Here is a 19,117-nt window from a genome sequence, read left to right on the forward strand (position 1 = left end):
TCAATGGAATATAAATATTGTACATACTTTTCAGTATATAGAGCAATATAGACAAATCATCTGTATGAAATTTTAGTTTGTATTGACTTCTCTAGTGCTTTTCATATAGCCTGTTGTAAAACTAGGCATATAATTAGATAAGTGATATACACTCTAGAATACATCTATGTACCCTTAGGGGTACATCTACCCCCGGTTGAGAATGACTGTCCTAGTTTTCAAATGCAGAAATTGAGGCACAGATGGAGTGACTTGCCTAAGGCTTCACTGCAAACTGTCAGCAGAGCCAGAAGTAGAACTTAAAACTTCCTGACCCCCTAGTCTGACCAGTACCTGGCATCTAAAACCTGAAAATGTGGCATTTTCCCTACCATATTCACAATCTCTTTATTTGTAATAAGATCATTTCAGATCAGCCCATTCATCTAGCCCAGGGCTACTCAACTTTGGAAGCTCCAGGGGCCACTCATAGCACAGGCCGAGGGCCGCAACTTAAGAGTGGTTGCAGATGTATGCAAATAGCTTCTTTCACACTGACAGGCAAGAATACAAAGATTAAGGCAAGACTACAAAAAACACAGGCCCCCATTTAAGTCAGTTCTGCTGATATTAATAAAATGCAATTTTTCCCAATTTCCACTCATATGACAGCACTTCTAATGAGCAAGGACAGTCCAGGAATTTAATTACTAAAACACATCAACTGAAGACCATTTTATTGACGACTTTTTTATTTTGGCTCCCACCCGCAGGCCACATGTTGAGCCCCACGTAAATTCAAACTGCACCCGGGGCCGCAAACAAATGGGCCGTGTGTCGAATAGCCCTGATCTAGCCACTCGCAATGCAATTCTTCTGCTCCGCTCAGCTGGTGCACTACAGCTAAACATACCAGCCAATGTTCCTTTAGGTCCCATGCCTATTGGCTCCTCCCATGAGCAGTTTCTCCTTCGTTGGCTTGTCTGCATGCCGCAAATTACTGCTCCCCTGTACTTGGACTTCAGTATCTTGTTGGTCAATGTAGGTTCTGGCTACTAATTCCTCCTTGGCTTACTGAACTTCCAGAAAACATTCCTTTGATTTTAAGTGGCTTCTGTTTGAAATGCTTCCCTTCAAGGGATCATAGGTGAAATTCTCAGGGCTGTAACAGTAACTACACACCTAGGCTGACACACAAGGTGCTAAATGTGGATGCCCATGAGGACCAAATAAACACTCTGTTAAGAAGCCAGCCCAGTCCTCAGCTTCTTGGAAGATGTGTGTATTGAGATTCCTGGATCATGCATCAAGGGCTAATTTTTTTGGTGTGGGCATCTGAAACCCCTCCCTACTTTGGCTGCTTTAATGGAGAAATTTTGCCTTTTTGCCCTGTTCCTCCCATACCAAAGCCACCTGAGTCGGGCTCATCTGTTATTCTCCCACCTTCCCTAGAATCTGCAGTTCAAGGGTGATCCAATAGGGCCTGCACCTCTTGCTTGTAAGCTTTCCTAAGCAGCAGCAAATCAAAACTGGCACCTGCTACTTATTACTCTGGAAACCTATGAGCTGCAAACCAGGCACTGGAGTCTCTACCTGCACACTCAGGAAAACCGTGCTCTGTCAGTTCACTGTTGGGTTACTTTGCAGCTTTCTGGGATGAACATGATTCTAAAATGCAATCTTAAATTCTGAAATGCTCACTTAAATGCTCCATTCATCAGGAGATGTTTCCAACTTGCCACTTTTTTTTTTTAAACCTTGTGTTTTAATCCTCGCTCCTGTAGCACCAGAGATAAAGACCTTCTGAGAAAATATTCTTCTCTGGAAGCTGTCTTGCTGGGAGAAGGAAATGAAGGGGCTGAGTCCATACCTTCCACATTTCTTCACTATTTGTTTCCCTAGAAGCAGCTGAAAGACGAGTGCTTTATCACTCCTGAACTTCTCTGGTTTTCAGCTATTTTGTGGCTGTCCCACTGTTTCCCCTTACACCTAGAACTGAGTGCCATGCTAGGAGCTCAATGAAAGCTGAGTGACAGACAAGAAGCAACTATAGTGAGTTCAGTATTACCCAGGCTGGTCCCTTGGCATCTTTTGGGTTTATTGTGTGTGATTTAACTGTTCCTAAAACTAATGACTAAATTACAGTGCAAGCTGTGTAGTGAGGTCCCTGCTTCCCAGAACTTGTTCCCTTGTGTTGCTTACGTTCCTGTCAAGATGTGTTCTGTCACATACACATGACTGACTGGAGAACTTAATTTAACTCTTTTTTCTTAAATCCATCTCTCTTCCTCACTTTTATCAAGTTAATGGCTATACAAGAAAATGTAGAGAAAATATACATTGGAATCTTATAACTGTGTCCTACAGAACAAATAACTTGGTCCTCTTGTTAGTGCCTAGAAAAGAGCAAACTCCTAAGTTGGGGGGAGGGGAAGGCCTGGCATCCAGCATTTCCTGCCGTCCCTGTTTTCTCTCTACTTAGTATGTTTCCTCAAAGATAATAGTGAACTTCCTTAGTGAGGCAACACTGGAAAATACTTCATTTTTTTCCATGCTGTTTCAGACTACACACCTTTTGAAGCTAGTGGGAAGCAGCACTAAGGCAGAATTGCTGATTATTATTTTTTAACAGAATGTTCTTGCTCAAAATGCACATAGCTGCTGGCTTTGGTAACACAGTGCTTCTCAAAGGGAGTGGGCTGATCCCACTAAAAATTCAATTCCTTAGCCATAGACTTGATGTAGTAGTACTGTAGGCCTTTATTTGCCAGCCTGTCAGTGTAGCCACCAGGACCATGTTCTGCTGTCTGTAGGGTTGAGAGTCCTTGGTCCTTCAGACTAATTAAGGATGCAGTTGTGGTGGCTTACAATGGATACCAAATTTGTCAGGAATTAAGACCACATACTAATTTCGCACATACCTGCAAGCAGCTAACTACCTTTGCTCACTATGGAACTTTATTTATTTCAAAATTGGGCTTGAAATTGTGTGGGGAGTGGGTTTTTTTCCTCCTGAGTCAGCCAAATAAAATACTTTATATAATCTCACCACCTGCATTGCTTATCTTCATTTCAAAACAAACTGTTTTCTTCCAGTAATATTTATCTGTGTTTTCCTTTCAGGTGAACAATGATTCCCGTCACCGAATTGCGCTATTTTGCTGATACCCAGCCAGCATACCGCATCCTGAAACCATGGTGGGACGTCTTCACGGACTACATTTCCATAGTCATGCTAATGATTGCTGTGTTTGGCGGGACGCTTCAGGTCACCCAGGACAAAATGATCTGCTTGCCCTGCAAATGGGTTACCAATGACTCCTGCAATGACTCTTTCAGAGGTTGGACAACTGCAACTCCAGAACCCACTTACTATAACTCTAGTCTTGTCCCATCTCAGGACACTGGGCCTACAGGGATACGATATGACTTAGATCGGCACCAGTATAACTATGTGGATGCGGTGTGTTACGAGAACCGCCTTCATTGGTTTGCCAAGTATTTCCCTTACTTGGTGCTGCTACACACTCTGATCTTCTTGGCATGCAGCAATTTTTGGTTCAAGTTCCCACGGACCAGCTCCAAGCTGGAACATTTTGTGTCTATTCTGTTGAAGTGTTTTGACTCGCCCTGGACAACAAGAGCTTTGTCTGAGACAGTGGTGGAGGAGAGTGATCCCAAGCCTGCCTTTGGGAAAATGAATGGCTCCATGGACAAGAAATCTTCCACAGTCAGTGAGGATGTGGAAGCCACTGTTCCCATGCTACAGAGAACAAAGTCACGGATAGAGCAAGGGATTGTTGATCGCTCTGAGACAGGTGTCTTGGATAAAAAAGAAGGGGAACAGGCCAAAGCGCTCTTTGAGAAAGTTAAAAAGTTTCGCACACACGTGGAGGAGGGAGATATAGTCTATCGCCTCTACATGAGACAAACCATCATCAAGGTGATCAAGTTCATCCTGATCATCTGCTACACTGTCTATTATGTCAACAACATCACTTTTGACGTGGACTGCCAGGTAAACATCGAGAGCCTGACTGGCTACCGCATGTACCGCTGTGCTCACCCTCTCGCTACGCTCTTCAAAATCCTGGCCTCTTTCTACATTAGCTTGGTGATCTTCTATGGACTGATCTGCATGTACACACTCTGGTGGATGTTGAGGCGATCGCTCAAGAAATATTCCTTTGAGTCCATCCGGGAGGAGAGCAGTTACAGTGACATCCCTGATGTCAAGAATGACTTTGCTTTCATGCTGCACCTCATTGACCAGTACGACCCCCTCTACTCCAAACGATTCGCTGTCTTTCTGTCGGAGGTAAGCGAGAACAAGCTGCGGCAGCTGAACCTCAACAATGAGTGGACCTTGGAGAAGCTACGACAGAGGATCACGAAGAACTCCCAGGACAAGCTGGAGCTGCATCTCTTCATGCTGAGCGGCATTCCTGACACAGTCTTTGACCTTATTGAGCTAGAAGTGTTGAAGCTGGAGCTCATCCCTGATGTTACTATCCCACCAAGCATTGCCCAGCTTACCAGCCTTAAGGAGTTGTGGCTCTACCATACGGCTGCCAAAATTGAGGCCCCAGCCCTGGCCTTCTTGAGGGAGAATCTGAAATCTTTGCACATCAAGTTCACAGACATCAAGGAAATTCCTCTGTGGATTTATAGTCTAAAGACCTTGGAGGAGCTCCACCTGACGGGGAACCTGAGCGCGGAGAACAACCGTTATATTGTGATCGATGGACTGAGGGAACTGAAGCGACTAAAGGTGCTTCGGCTGAAGAGCAACCTCACCAAGCTGCCGCAGGTGGTGACAGATGTTGGGGTGCACCTACAGAAGCTTTCTATCAACAATGAGGGAACCAAGCTCATTGTCCTTAACAGCCTTAAGAAGATGGTCAACCTAACAGAGCTGGAGCTGATCCGCTGTGACCTGGAACGCATCCCCCACTCTATCTTCAGTCTTCACAATCTCCAGGAGATTGACCTGAAGGACAATAACCTCAAGACCATTGAGGAGATAATAAGCTTCCAACACCTACACCGTCTCACTTGCCTTAAATTGTGGTACAATCATATCGCCTACATCCCCATGCAGATCGGCAACCTCACCAACTTGGAGCGCCTTTACCTGAACCGCAACAAGATAGAGAAGATACCCACCCAGCTTTTCTATTGCCGAAAGCTGCGGTACTTGGATCTCAGCCACAATAACTTGACTTCCATACCAGCAGACATTGGGCTATTGCAGAACCTGCAGAATCTGGCTGTGACAGCCAACAGGGTAAGTGAGGATGGAGTGTGGAAGAGTGCATGGATAAGGTTGCATTCTAAGATTCCTGCTGCCTGTTATGCAGTGTTTTAGAAGCATTTAATTGCAACAATGGGGTGTGCTATACCTCAGCACTACCTTAGTACTTCACTTTAGTTCCTCCTTGTCGGTACAACATTCTTAGGATAAAGCTTTGCAAAAACAAACCCCAAACCTTCAGTTCAGTTCTCTTTTCACTATTGTGTAGATTGCAAACATACCTGTCTTGGTTGCTCTTCCCCAGCCCCATTGAACTGAAATAGCTTTTAAAAGACAATGTATAGTAAGGATGTTAAATTGCGGTTATCTAGCTAATTGTGTAGTCATTACAAATTGTATCAACCACATGATTAATGAATAGGACTGCTCTGCAGAGCCACAGTGGGGTAGCTCCAGGAGCCAGCTCATGCCGGTTCCGGAGCCACCTGCACTGCAGATCTGCATTTTAAATGGCTCTTACTACATTTAAAATGCAGAGGTGCGGAGTCCAGCAGTCCCTGCCCAGGCTAGCCCTGGCAGCCACGAACAGAGGCTGCTCCTGCATCAGCCCCTGTTCGCAGCAGCCTGGGTTGGCTGCGGAGAGGGATTGCTATGGGAGCAGCCTCCCCTATCTCTCCTCTCCCCACTGCCTCTGGTAAAGGCATAGAGGCAGCAAGGGGGTGGGGGGAATGAGTAATTGATACTCCAGTCATCTACTCTCTAACATCCCTAATTTATAGTCTGTTTTGTAAATCCTGGCCACCTCTTGTAGTTTTATTGTAATGCAGATGTTTAGCCTTTGGATTGATATGTGCCTTTAGGCTTATAATAGATAAGCTACACCTAAGAATGCAGCATTATATTCTTAAATTGTATATGTAATATAAATTGAGGCCATTAGCCACCCACTTATGTGTCTGCATCTGACTGGTGCCAGGGTGTTTGTATGATGCTGTAAGTGTACATAATAGTCTACAGGACACATGGAGACAGAACCTGCCTTGATGAGTTCACAATTTAATATCAAATACTTCCTTACTAAGGAGATTGGCATGTAGAAGGCTTTGTGAAAAGTGGCCTTTTCACACACAACTGGACTACTTAGTGCCTGGGAAGTGACTGTTTCAGGCAGAGGGGCAACATGCATATTACAAGTCAAAAACTGATAGAGGGAAGACAATGCAATAAGAACAGTTACTGTGAAGGAGCGGCATAGGAAGCAAGGAGATGGAATTTTACTAGTTGCTTATTTGCTTCCACAAAATATAGGTGACGGTGGAGCTGTGCAGAACTTAAAGGAGATGTGGTGTGCTACAAAGACCTCAGTGTTTGTTAATTAATTCTCTAATGTTAATCACATAGGAATTTCCTAGAAATATAGGTAACCAGTTGCTCACTAGGCAGGCACCAGTGCTTTGGAAACTGGTATCTGCATGAAAACCACTTGGCATGAAAACTATAAGAAAAAAAAAAAAAAAAGACTGGCAGTAGATATGCAGCAGTTTCTTTGTCAATTACAAACTCTGCAGATGCTGTTTATATATGTTGCATTATTATTGCTCGTATACACACAGCACACTGTCTAGAGCCATCCGCTAACAAGTAGTCTGACTCAGAAGGAGTCCTTCTGATGTCTTGTACAATTAGAGACATTTATTTGGTGTAGGCTTTTCTCTACCCTTTTAAAGGACTTCTGCATTAGTGCCACAAGCAATCTTGGAGCTGAAATATCAGGGTTGGTGAACTGTCCTTAGCCTGTAAAGTGAGCCAAGTCAGGCCAGGTCTACACTACAAACTTACTACATCTCTATAGCTACGCCACTCAGGAGTATGAAAAATCCACGCACTTGAGCAATATAGTGCTTTCCATTCTGGGGATTAGGTCCATATATGTTGATGGGAGGATGTTTCCGGTCAGCATGGTATCTCCTCTCTTGCAGGTGAATTAACTTATGCCAACAGAAGCTCTTCCATTAACATACTAGCATCTTGACTGTAGCATTTTAAGTGTTGACCTGCCCTCAGGCCTTTAACATGACTAATGTAATCTGATACAAGTGCACATGTACCTTCAGCAAATAGGAAGTCAGGCTCTAGCTTTACACCACTAGCTGTTTTTCTTTGTAACTTCGAAGCAGAGACTGTGCTGCAATATGGAAACCACCTAATGAGCTTCTCCCTAATTGCTTCGAACAACAAAATGTGGAAGAGATGACCCGATTGACATACTGCCTGATGTTGCTAATGGGGATGTAAAATCCCATTAACCTATTGTTTAACCAGTTAACCGATTAAAAGGTGGACTAGCCCAGCCAGAGCAGCCCCTGCCAGGGGCCTCTGGGGTGCCAAAGTCTCCTGTGGACAGAGGCTGCTCCAGCCAGGACACTGGAGTAGTCCCTGTGTGTGGGGCACCTAGGACTGTGGCAGGCGGGGAGCTGCTCTAGCCCCCATTGGTTAACCTTAACAAGTCATTAAGTGTGAGATTTACCAGTTAAACCTTCACATCCCTAGTGGACACATGCACTTGTCATCCAGGGAGTTGTCCTGTAGTTCTGAACCTTGGCTACATTAAGTACTGTAAATTGCTTATAAAGTATGTCTGTCTAAAGGTGCCATTTGGTCTATTTATATTTGAAGACCAACTGATGCCTCATAGAAACTGAAAATACTCTGGTTAGAATTCTACTTTGTTCTTCCTGTCAACAAAACCCTGAAGGCTTTGTTGCTAGAGAGGTGAGAACAAAATATTTTGCTGTTTGAAAAGTTTGTCTAATTGCTTATTCCCACCTGAAGGAACAAAGAAGTCTGGTAACATAATTGCACAAAGAGCAACCAGCTGTGATAAAGGATTATGAATGCAGGTGGAAATGTGCAGCAAAATCTTTTCCCTTGGGAGGATACCCCTCTTTTTTGGTCTGCAGTGTGGCCCCTGATGCTTCAGATACATCTTGACAAGTCGATACTGTTGACACGTAAAGGTGGTTTCTAAAATTCCAGCCAGCTTTTGGTGGTTTTTTTTTCTGTAGCAACCTTGCTTCTAAAAGTGAGAGCCCTGGAGCCTGACAAGCAATGCCTATTCTATATTAACCTTGATTTCGAACCTTTAGAAAAATAAAGCTACATGGTGTTTAAGAAGCCACCCTTAAACCACCCTTTACACCAGATTAAGTTGTAGCTAACCCACCATCCCTAGCACTGGGGAAAGCACGAGGCATTGTAAACTCACATTTCAGCAATATGTTTAAAAATGAAAATGAGTAGGAAGTGCCAATACAACATCCGTCACCTGGCATTTGCTGGATGCCATGCTAAGCAAAGTGGAGAAAGCTTTTAAGGCTCGAATGCAGGTTTTCAATAGTATCACTTTTTGGCAATTGTTCAAGAGTCCAGATCCCACAGGGTTAATGTAAAGCAGTGTTTCCCAAACTATGGCTGCAGCCCGGTACCGGGCCGTGGGGAAAAAAATACTGGGCCTCAGCGTGGCTGCCGGGAGGGAAGTGGAGCGGGCTGGGGGGAGGTGTATGGGGGGGGGGAAACCGGCCGCAGGGCAAGCAGGTTTGGGAGCAGTGGGGCTGTCCAGCAGAGATTGGGGGGGGGGGGGCGCGGATGGTGGAAGCAGGGCGGGACGGGGGGGAGAGAGGGGGCAGACTGGGGGAGATGGGGAGGAGGAGGATGGGAGAACCAGCCTCCGGAAGCAGGGCTGGACGGGGGCAGCTGGGCTAGTCAGGGGAGATCGGGAGGAGAAGTGGGGGAGAACTGGCGAGCTGGGAGGGAGTTGGGGGGAGCGGGGCTGGCCAGGGGAGATCAGTGGGGGGCAGGGGGAAACCAGCCACTGGAAGCAGGGCTGGATGGGGGTAGCAGGGCTGGACGGGGGAGATCAGGAAGAGAAGTGGGAGGCGGGGGAGGGGAGCGAATCGGCCAGGGGGAAGCGGGACTGACCCAGGCACGAGTGAGTCCGGCCCTGGGGATTCCATTTTGCGCCTCTCCCCCCCCCCCATAGCCTCCCTCCAGTAGTTGCAAACTGCCTGGCTGGTAGACACACTCAGGCAGCGTGAGCACATCTACCAGCCAGGCAGTGCAGCTAAGGACTGATACACCTCATAATAATAAAACTTACCTCATTAGAAAATACCAGCCTGTCTGATACAAAACCGGACACCTGGCAACCCTACCCCTTCTTGCACCCTCCCTCCTAGCCAGATACCCTACCCCCAATCTACTTCTGCTCCAGCCTCCTGGAGTGCCCATGTGGTGCCTGGGTCCCCCAAGCCCTGGCCCAGGCTGGACAGAGGATGAAGCCGGGTGAAACACTGAACATTTATTCACTTTTAATTCTTTTTTTATATGTGTTTCTATTTTTGGGCTGCAAAAGACAGTTCTGAAAAAAAAAAACCCAGGTTCCAACTAAAGTGAAAAGTTTGGGAAACCCTGATCTAGCCAGCTTTCTATCAGGTTAGATAGACATCTGTCAGGGATGGTGTAGATGGAGCTTGATCCTGCCTTGAGGGCGGGGGGCTGGACTCGATGACCTCTCGAGGTCCCTTCCAGTCCTATGATTCTATGATTCTATCCATCTTGCAGTCCATTTATCCAATCCATATTTCCTTAACTTGCCAGCAAGAATATTGTGGGTGACTGTTTGCTAAAGCCGGCACTGGGGGCTTTGGGAGGACCAGAAACAACTTTTGAATAGTCATCATTTGCTTAATGAATATGCAGATATGCAAATGAATGTTGCTGGTCCTCCAAAAGCTCGTGAATGGATTTACTGGTCCCCATGTCAAAAAGTTTGGGAACCCCTGATACAAACCATGCATCTCACCCTCTTCAGTCTGTGTGTGGAGCTTCTCTTCTGGATGAGAAGAAGCTTGAGGCAGCTGTATTTTATTTTTACAATAAAGCATGGAACCACCCATCCTGCTCTTTCAAAGACACTCATGTAACGTGAAGGCCAGACGCAACATTCTATTTCTGGCCCAGCCCCCAGTCTATTTGGGTATGTCTACACTACCACCCTAGTTCGAACTAGGGTGGTAATGTAGGCATACCGCACTTGCAAATGAAGCCCGGGATTTGAATTTCCCGGGCTTCATTTGCATAAGCCGGCCGGCGCCATTTTTAAATGCCGGCTTGTTCGAACCCCGTGCCGCGCGGCTACACGCGGCACGGGCTAGATAGTTCGAACTAGCATGCCATTCCGCACTATCTGTACGCCTTGTGGAACGAGGCGTACAGATAGTGCGGAATGGCTTGCTAGTTCGAACTATCTAGCCCGTGCCGCGTGTAGCCGCGCGGCACGGGGTTCGAACAAGCCGGCATTTAAAAATGGCGCCGGCCGGCTTATGCAAATGAAGCCCGGGAAATTCAAATCCCGGGCTTCATTTGCAAGTGCGGTATGCCTACATTACCCCGCTAGTTCGAACTAGCGGGGTAGTGTAGACATACCCTTGGGGATCCAGAGAAACAGCTAATCCGTTCTCATTCCCTGCAGACATGTAGGCAAGGCCACAATTACCCTTGAGCTCAGGAAGTCTGGTTATTTACAGGCAGCAGCACCAGGAAGCCCAAGAAATGCCAGTCTATCTCTAACGTTCCCTGCTAGCCCACCAGTCTTAGTAAATAGCTACTTCTGGAGCTGTCCAGTACCACTGTCTTTCAGGCCCTGTTGTAACATAGAGCTTCCTTCTTAGATAAAGTCTATTCCTGTCTCTTCTTAGCTATGACAACCAGGCTGAGTTTTGCAGCTTGTACAGAACAATAGAACCAATTAACAATGGCTGAATGAATCTTCTCTTTCTTGTTGTTCCATTGGATCTAGCTTATTCAGAATTTTGGCTCTTTATTAAAGACTCTCACTAGTCAATGACTGCTCCAGGCAGATCATGTGCATAGAATCATAGAACACTAGAACTGTAAAGGACCTTGAGAGATCATCAAGTCCAGTCCCCTGCCCTCGTGGCAGTACCAGGCATGGTCTAGATCATCAATTTAAGCCCATTGCTTCTTGTCCTATAATCAGAGGCCAAGAAGAACAATTTCCCCTCCCCCTCCTCCCTGTGATTAGATACCTGAAAACTACTATCATGTTCTCTCTGTCTTCTCTTCACCAAACTAAACAAGCCCACTTCCTTCAGTCTTCCATCATAGCTTGTGTGTTCTAGACTTTTAATCATTTCTGTTGCTCTTCTCTGGATCTTCTCCAATTTCTCCACATCTTTCTTGAAATGATTGGAGTTAAGAGTGCAGTTATGTTTTAAAGAACATATATGCTGTGACTTTCGCTGGACTTGATATGCACTTAAATGCATATCACAAACCACGAGCTTGCTATTCTACCAGTGAAGCATTTTCTAGGGACATAATTCACCATATCAGCTATTGACTCCATTCCATTAGTCAAATTCCTCACTCCAATCTGGAGCCAATACTTGATTCAGAGAAAGACAAAAATGTTGTCTTCATCCATTTCTGCCAGGCTTTTAAGGGGAGCAGGCTGTCTTTGTTCCTAGAATTGGAGCAGGACTGCTCAAGGAAAAGGCAGAATGTTGCCTTCCATAATAGCCATGGGAGCAGAGCACTAATGTTTTCATGCCCTTAGGAAACGGATGTGTGTAGGGGATGATCCTTGACCATCTACATTATTGTTTGGACCTATGTGCTACACCAGTGTTTCCCAATTTTATTTGGCCACGGAACCCTTTTAAACTGGGAAGAATTTCAAGGAACCCCTATAGCCGGGCCTAGGGTACCCAGGGGAAAATGTGTTGAGCAAAAAAATAAAAGCCTTCGGACCTGGGCGCCATGACTCCCCCCAGGAAGACAATCTGGTATATGGAGCTGAAAAAGTAGACCACAAATAAGTAAGGATAATAATAATGAACAAATGCTAAATAAGGTCATGAGATCAACATTTAGTTTAATTGCACATATTTAAAAACAAAAATCACATTTAATGTGTACAAAAAAAAAGCTCAAAAACGAATATGAATTATATTGGCAGTTTTCAATGTGAAGAGTGGTTTTTCTTTTCTTGGCAAATTCTTTTTATATTTAATTTAATACTAAAAAGTTGGATTTGTATATCTGGTGCTGCATTCAGTCGATTTCTGTATTTTGTTTTTGTTGCTGCATAATTTGAGAACCCAGTTTACCACAAGTATGTGCTGGTAAAGGGTAACAACTGACGAATTGCACATCTTAATAAAGCTGAATATTTTTGACATAAGCCTCCTCAAAACGTAATCAGAGAAACTTTTTTAAATTCTTGTATTTATTGGCCACCTTAAGTGATTTCGATTAGGTTTTCATAATCTTACCTAGAAAAACTGACTGGCTTTCCTGTAATACCCAATGGATTTCAATCCAGTTATTGTTGTCATTTATGGTTGGAAAATACTTCATGATCTTTGTGTATAAATCACAAAGATGATCTTCAATGTCCTGGCCAGGAGGAAGAGTATAGGAGAAAGCTTGGGGCAGAGTGTCTGGCTAGAAGGGAGGGTACAAGAGGGGGCTTGGGGCAGGGTGCCTGGCCAGGAGGGAGGGTACAGGAGGGTCTTGGGGAAGGGTGCCCGGCCAGAAGGGAGAGTACAGGAGGGGACTTGGAGCAGGGTGTCAGAGCAAGCTGGCAGTGCAGATTCTTGGCGGGGGGAGGGGAGTGAGGGGGATATGGGTGCAGGGTCTGGGCATGAGGGGAAATGCTTACCTGGCTTGGCACCCTGCTGCAGCAGGGAAAGCTTCCAGGCAGCATGCTCTTGTTCCTCGGGGGGCAGGGGAGTAGGGACTCAGTCTCCCCCCACCCCCCATGCAGCAGGGAACCCAGTGCAGCTGCAGCACCAGGTCAGGCTTCCCGCTGGCAGGGCGGAGCGGGAGACAGGGTGTAGAAAGCCCGACCTTCCCCTCCAGATCAAACTCTGCCATTTCCCCAGCAGGCTGGGGAGGGGGCGCAGGGGGGAGAGAGTGCAGCAGAGCCCAAGCATGCCCCAGGGGGAGGCAGCAGAGTCCAAGCATGCCCAAAAGGGGTGGGGGCAGTGGAGCCTGAGCGCACCCCAGATAGAAGGGAGCAGCAGAGCCCAAGCTGGGTTCCTCACAAGTAGCAGTTTAAAAATGCCGAGGTCCAGGAGCGGCTCCTTGGCTCCGGCCACCCTTCCTCCTCCCCCTCCCAGCCGCAGCGGCCGCTGTAAAAGAGTGGTGGGTTGGCCAAAGCCACCCGTCCCCGCCGGCAGAGCCTCAGTGGGAGCTGCCTATGAGTTCTGCAGGGGGTGGGGAAGTAGAATTTTTTGAGCACCATTTAGGAAACACTGTGCTACGCAGAAGACCTGATCTCTGCCTCAGTTCCGAAGCAAATGATACCTATGCTTGCCAGATAGGCGCTACAGTGAGAGAGGGGCCAGGAAGAAGACTCTAGCAATGTGCATCCATATAGTATACTTGGTGTGGTTTTGCTTGTTTCTGATCCTGCAGATAGAAAACATGATGGAGAGGGAGCTCCCATGTATTACAACTGCCCAAATAACATGGCTAAAAGGCAGGGCTCCCCTGGCTGGTGCAGGTTGTTTACCTGGGAGCAGCTAGACAGAGAAGAGGTAACTTACATTTCCATCTGTAGATGAAACTGATTGGCAGGCTCAAACTTCATGCCAAATGTTCTGAGGTGAGAGTAGGAAGAGTCATATGGAAGAGACAGAGCTGTGCCAATTAAGTTCTGGGCACAGGGAAGGGGGAAAGCTGGGAGAGCAAGAGTCTTCTATTTAAGAGATAAACATGCTGGTCCCTGCTTCTGTAGGAGAACTAGTGATGAGTTGTTCAAATACTTGGTATGATCAGTAATCACAGAATTTAGGGTTACTGTGGGAAAACACCAGGATGTGGTGACGAACCTGGATTATAACCAGGGTGTGGATGGATGTCAGTGTTCCCTCTAATCTTTTCCATCCATGTGCAGAATAAATTTTATGCACACCTAGGCATGTGCAAATGTGCACCATCAGTAGAAATGAAAACCTGGCTGTAGGCGCTCTGCTAATCAACTGGTGGCATTGAATCTCGTCTTGGCAGTGCACACATTCCAGGGAACACTGGTATGTGTATGCTACAGATCAGAACTGAACCGTTGGGAGACCATGTAGGGACTAGGGCTGTAAAATCCTGTAATTGGCTAACAGGTTAAACATTGTTAAACGAGTTAACTGATTAAAGAGGGTGAGGGGTGCAGCCTTCTGTCCGTGGTAAGTGGGGAGCTGCTTCAGCCCTCACTGGTTAACCTTAACTAGTAAGCCTCACTTGTTAAACCATCACAGCCCTAGTAGGGAATAGCCTACTTGGGTGTAGGTTTGGTTTTTTGGTAGATGGCTAGTCACTAAACTAAAAGTCTCTCATTTTATTATTCTAGCACCCAGAGGCCCTGACCAGGATCAGAGCTTTTCTGTGCTGTCCAAACGTGGAAGGGCTATCTCTTTGAAGAGCTTGAACTCCCAAGTAGGAGAACAAATACTGGATGGAGTGGGGGAGGGGACACACACACTGATGGGAACACACAGTTCTAAAGTGAATGGGCTTCAGATCTTCCCAGCTTGTCATTAATCTCTGGGCTCTGATCTAGCCATTTTCATGGAGCAATTTACTGTAAATAATATGGTAGAAGAGGAGCTGCATGAGGACAAATCAGTAGCTTTACTCCAGGATTCTGTGCATAAAGGTCAGCATGAAAAAAAGCAGACATGCATTTGTGAGGGGAGTGAGTACTTGGAGGCTGATGCTCCGTGTTTCTGATTAAATCTCTTCTGCTCATGTTACCTTAAGTGGGCACATGTCACATTTGTGTATCTCTGGCTTCTACTTTCAGATTGAGAGTCTCCCACCTGAGCTCTTCCAGTGCAGGAAGCTGCGGACCTTGAACCTGGGAAACAATGTACTGCAATCACTTCCATCTCGGGTGGGCGAGCTGACCAACCTGTCCCAGATAGAGCTGCGGGGGAACCGCCTGGAGTGCCTGCCAGTGGAGCTGGGGGAGTGTCCTCTACTGAAACGCAGTGGGCTGGTGGTGGAGGAGGATCTGTTCAACACCCTGCCCCTGGAGGTCAAGGAACGGCTGTGGAGGGCGGACAAAGAACAAGCCTGAGCTGCTGACGGGAAGGGATCAACTAGACAGGAAACAATTCCATTCCAATTCCATCTCCCAAACACCCCAGCCAACACCAGACTAGCTCAGGAGATCCAAGAATAACCAACATGACTGGGAACAAAGCCGCTTGCTCCCTTGGATGCAGGAGAGGGGAGGTTTGGGGTCAGGGCGAGGACCAAGGCAGACTGGGTGGCTCCCCCACAACAGACAGTGGGAACAAAAGAGGTGCTGCTGGTCTGCAGGTTGAGAAGCGGAATGATGCCAAAGCTGCCATGGAGTTAACCAGAACTGATGGTGGAGCCAGCTTAGTTCAGGGCAGTTGCCTCTGAATATAGGGGAGAGAACTGTGCTGATCCAGTTACATAGCTGCATTGCCCTAGATCGGGCTCTTGCGTGCATCAGGGATTGAGAATGTCCTAGAGTCGAAGGGCAAAAGTCCGGGGAGCCTCTTTAAATGCCAACTCTACTTTTGCTGTGACATTTGGTATCGATCCACACTACTTGCTGATATAATCCATTGGGGCTTCCCTTGGAGGGCGGAAGGGATGGCACAGCTGTTTGTTTTCATTTTTGTTTTAAGATGCTGGCATTTTCTTGGTAATTTTACCTCAAAGATCAACTTGGATTCAGGACTTTTTTTTTAACATTATTTTTTATCCCATTTTCATCTGTTAACTTGAGGCTGCACAGTCTTCTCAGATTCCAATCTTTGTGCTGACCAGTAGATTGCATGGCTTGCTTCTTAGCTGGTATTGCTGGAGGTATTGCCTGAATTTTACATTTCCAGAATGTTGCCTAGAGTAGGCTGAATTCCAGTTATGTGGAGTGAATGGCAGAGGAAGGCATAAAAAAACTTCAGATGGAAAGCACTTACTGTTTCTGCCGGAAGCAATGAGTTACTTTGAGACTTGGGATTTTTAAAAGTGTTTTTTAACTACTTATTAAACTTTTTTTTTCTTCAGCATTTTGTCTGGGCATTAAAAATACAAACCCACTATTAGCCAGTGTTAAGTATAACTCAAAATAGGGGAGGTGATGCCTGTAGCAAAAAGAACTATTCAAAAAGCTTCTTCCTCAGCCTTGCTGAGGCTAATTTTTTTGAGGGTGTGCCAGCATCTTCTGAGTACAATCTACAAAGCTGCTTGTTTTGTTCCATTTGGCTCTTGGTTTTAGCATCTGTCAATCATGCTGCTCCTCTTGGCCTATATGACATTAGGCTAATACTTATTGAATTTGGTGCTTGGGATGGTAACCTTGTTCTTCCTTCTGCCTCAGTGTTAAGGAAGAATATAAGAATCCTTCATAGACCAAGCTCCTCCAGCCCCCTGGAAGGGGAGAGGAATTTGTTGAAACAAAGCTAACTGATGAGACTGTTCAATTCAATCCCTTTCTGCATTTGCAGAGGGAGACATAGCTTAGTGATAGCTACTCATTATCATGTCCTCAAACCAGGGTGGTTAAAGTGTGGCTTAATGTCTACCATAGACCTGCCAAAGCTACCTTGTGTTCTGTAGAAGGGAAGGTCTATGGACCCTACAGCTCCAGTATGCAGTGCTCCTGTTTGCCCAGGTGCTTAGATCCTCCAAGATTTGAGCACTGCCTGCTGGGATGGCTAGTACTTACAGACATCATCTAAACATTGAAAAGGGTAGGTTCTTTGTGTTCCAGCTGGGATCCTGGCAAGCTGCCACTGAAGCCCTGAGTTGGACAAAGCATAGGCACCTTCAGATGTTCCAGCCAGTAACTAACACTACAGCTTATTTTTCTACAGCAGATTTAAAATACAAGATACGCACAATAGAAATGCTGAAGCAATCTGTTAACTTGGCTCTGGAATTGTTGATGCTCAGATGTTTAAATAAAGCTACAGTGAAATCTAGACAAACTTATCTTTATAAAAATGCGTCTGAGAAGCATATAAAGTCTGTCTCCTTAGTGCATTCATTGTGAAAAGTCAAACAATCCAAAGGGGGTAACAATCTGTTCGAGCTTGCATGTTTTCCCAAATCTGCCTCTAGGAATCAAGGTACTGTAAAAGCTCTTCTGAATGACAGGTTTATGTTTCTAATGGAATTAATGTGAAATTACAACAGAGAGAGGGCTATTGGTGAAAGGAAGAGCTTTCTGTTTCAGTATGTACTGCATCAGAGATCAAACTGGTGGTTAGAAGTATGATGCTGGTAATTTGCACATTGGAAGTTACCAATCATGGCAGGGTTTTGTATTAACATGGAGGGTAGAGAAAATGCTGGGGAGACTTGTGGCAGAAAAATGAGCTATATCAAGATACAGTGCAAATGCTGCTTTGAATGAGCTCTTCCCAGACAGAGCAAGGACCTTTTGGATGGGAAAGGAAGCCCGTCTTTGACTCTGTACTGTATGAAATCGGGTGTTTGCACGTCTTTACAGAGCTCAGAACCAGTTTTGGGATTGTGTGATTAGGACCTCATCTACCCTATAGCAGACATGGTACCTAGTTACAACACCTCTTACAAGTTGTAACTTAGGCAAACCTCTAACTGGTCCTTGGACTGCACAGAGTTATAACTGTGCTTATGGGAACAGAGCTAAACTTCTGCCCCTAGCTCCCCTGACTCTTCTGGTTGTAGTGAGGGTGGGCTCTTATAAATATGCATTTTAAGTCCTGAACTGTTGGTATAAATAGTCACACAGAATTTCAGAAAGTATGATGTGAAGTATCTAGTAATCTACATATATAGTAATATATAAGCTACTGGAACTGCTGTACAGCTCATTTTTTGGACAAGCCACTATCCTGCTAGAGGTGGGAGACCACATCTTTTTAGAATTTTATTTCTTACTAGCTGAGAAATAAGTACCTGCCTATGTTTGATTCAGCTTCACAAAGCAAATGTAAGACCAGTATTGATCATGCATGGAAACCGCTAAGCTACTTGCTGCTATTTAAATATTTCAACTTGGGCTGTTACAAGACATCTAGCTCCCTCACGGGGCAAAATCAGAATGAATAAATTTTGAAAACATCTCATAATGGAAACTACGGTTAAATTGGAATGACTAGCCTGGATTGGTGAACTGGCTGAGATGAAGTTTTTTTTCTTCCGTTGAGCAAATGTTGGTCTTACAATAGCAGATCTCAGAGGGGTAAAGTGGAGAATATTTAAGGTTCTCAAGCTAAAGGTCAAAACCTGAGCTGTTCTGTACCTGCACCTGCTCAGTATTTCTCCAGAATTTGGCCCATAACAGGGCAAATGCTCATTTCCAGTGCACTTCCCTCCCTCTTTCTTGGTCACTTGACCCTCGAGTAACATAGCTGACTAACACATTCCCAATTACAGGCACTTCCTTCCATGCCCCTCTTTTTTAGTGTATTGTCAGGTAGAAGCTGAGTTTGACTGACACTGACCTGTGTACTATCCTAGGAAATCTAGTCAAATTAAATAGACTAGAGAGGGTCTGGTAAGTATCTCTTCTTCTTGGCAGTCTTCTCGAGAGACTCTAGTAAAATAGCAACCAGGATCATCTGTGTTAGCTAAAGCTGAAAACAGAACTTGAATTCAAGATACATGTCTCCTAGTAGCACTGTTAAGTTGAACTAGTTCTTGGGGGCCATTATCTATCCTAGGTACACTTATGCCACAATAGGAACCCTAGCGTCTGAGCTTTTTGGTAAACTGAATTCTAGCTCCTATGGTAAGTAGCTGATGTTTAAATTGCAACTAACGAATTTAAGCCAACAA

At 45.5% G+C, this 19,117-nt stretch overlaps 1 protein-coding gene across 4 annotated transcripts in view; it reads left to right on the plus strand.

The window, feature by feature from the left end:
• Window positions 1-17,280, plus strand: part of LRRC8A (leucine rich repeat containing 8 VRAC subunit A) — a 32,714-nt gene extending 15,434 nt beyond the window's left edge. For all 4 annotated transcript variants that reach the window (XM_075905525.2, XM_089772853.1, XM_025182607.3 and 1 more), the window contains 2 exons: window positions 3,103-5,266; window positions 15,117-17,280. In XM_075905525.2, coding sequence (XP_075761640.1) covers window positions 3,110-5,266; window positions 15,117-15,392 — 2,433 coding nt within the window. In that variant the 5' untranslated portion in view covers window positions 3,103-3,109 and the 3' untranslated portion in view covers window positions 15,393-17,280. The remainder of the gene's footprint in view (window positions 1-3,102; window positions 5,267-15,116) is intronic.
• The last annotated feature ends 1,837 nt before the right edge of the window (window positions 17,281-19,117 follow it).

This window comes from Pelodiscus sinensis, chromosome 23 (assembly GCF_052426305.1).
Source record: "Pelodiscus sinensis isolate ZL-2025 chromosome 23, ASM5242630v1, whole genome shotgun sequence".
Lineage (NCBI taxonomy): Eukaryota > Metazoa > Chordata > Testudines > Trionychidae > Pelodiscus > Pelodiscus sinensis.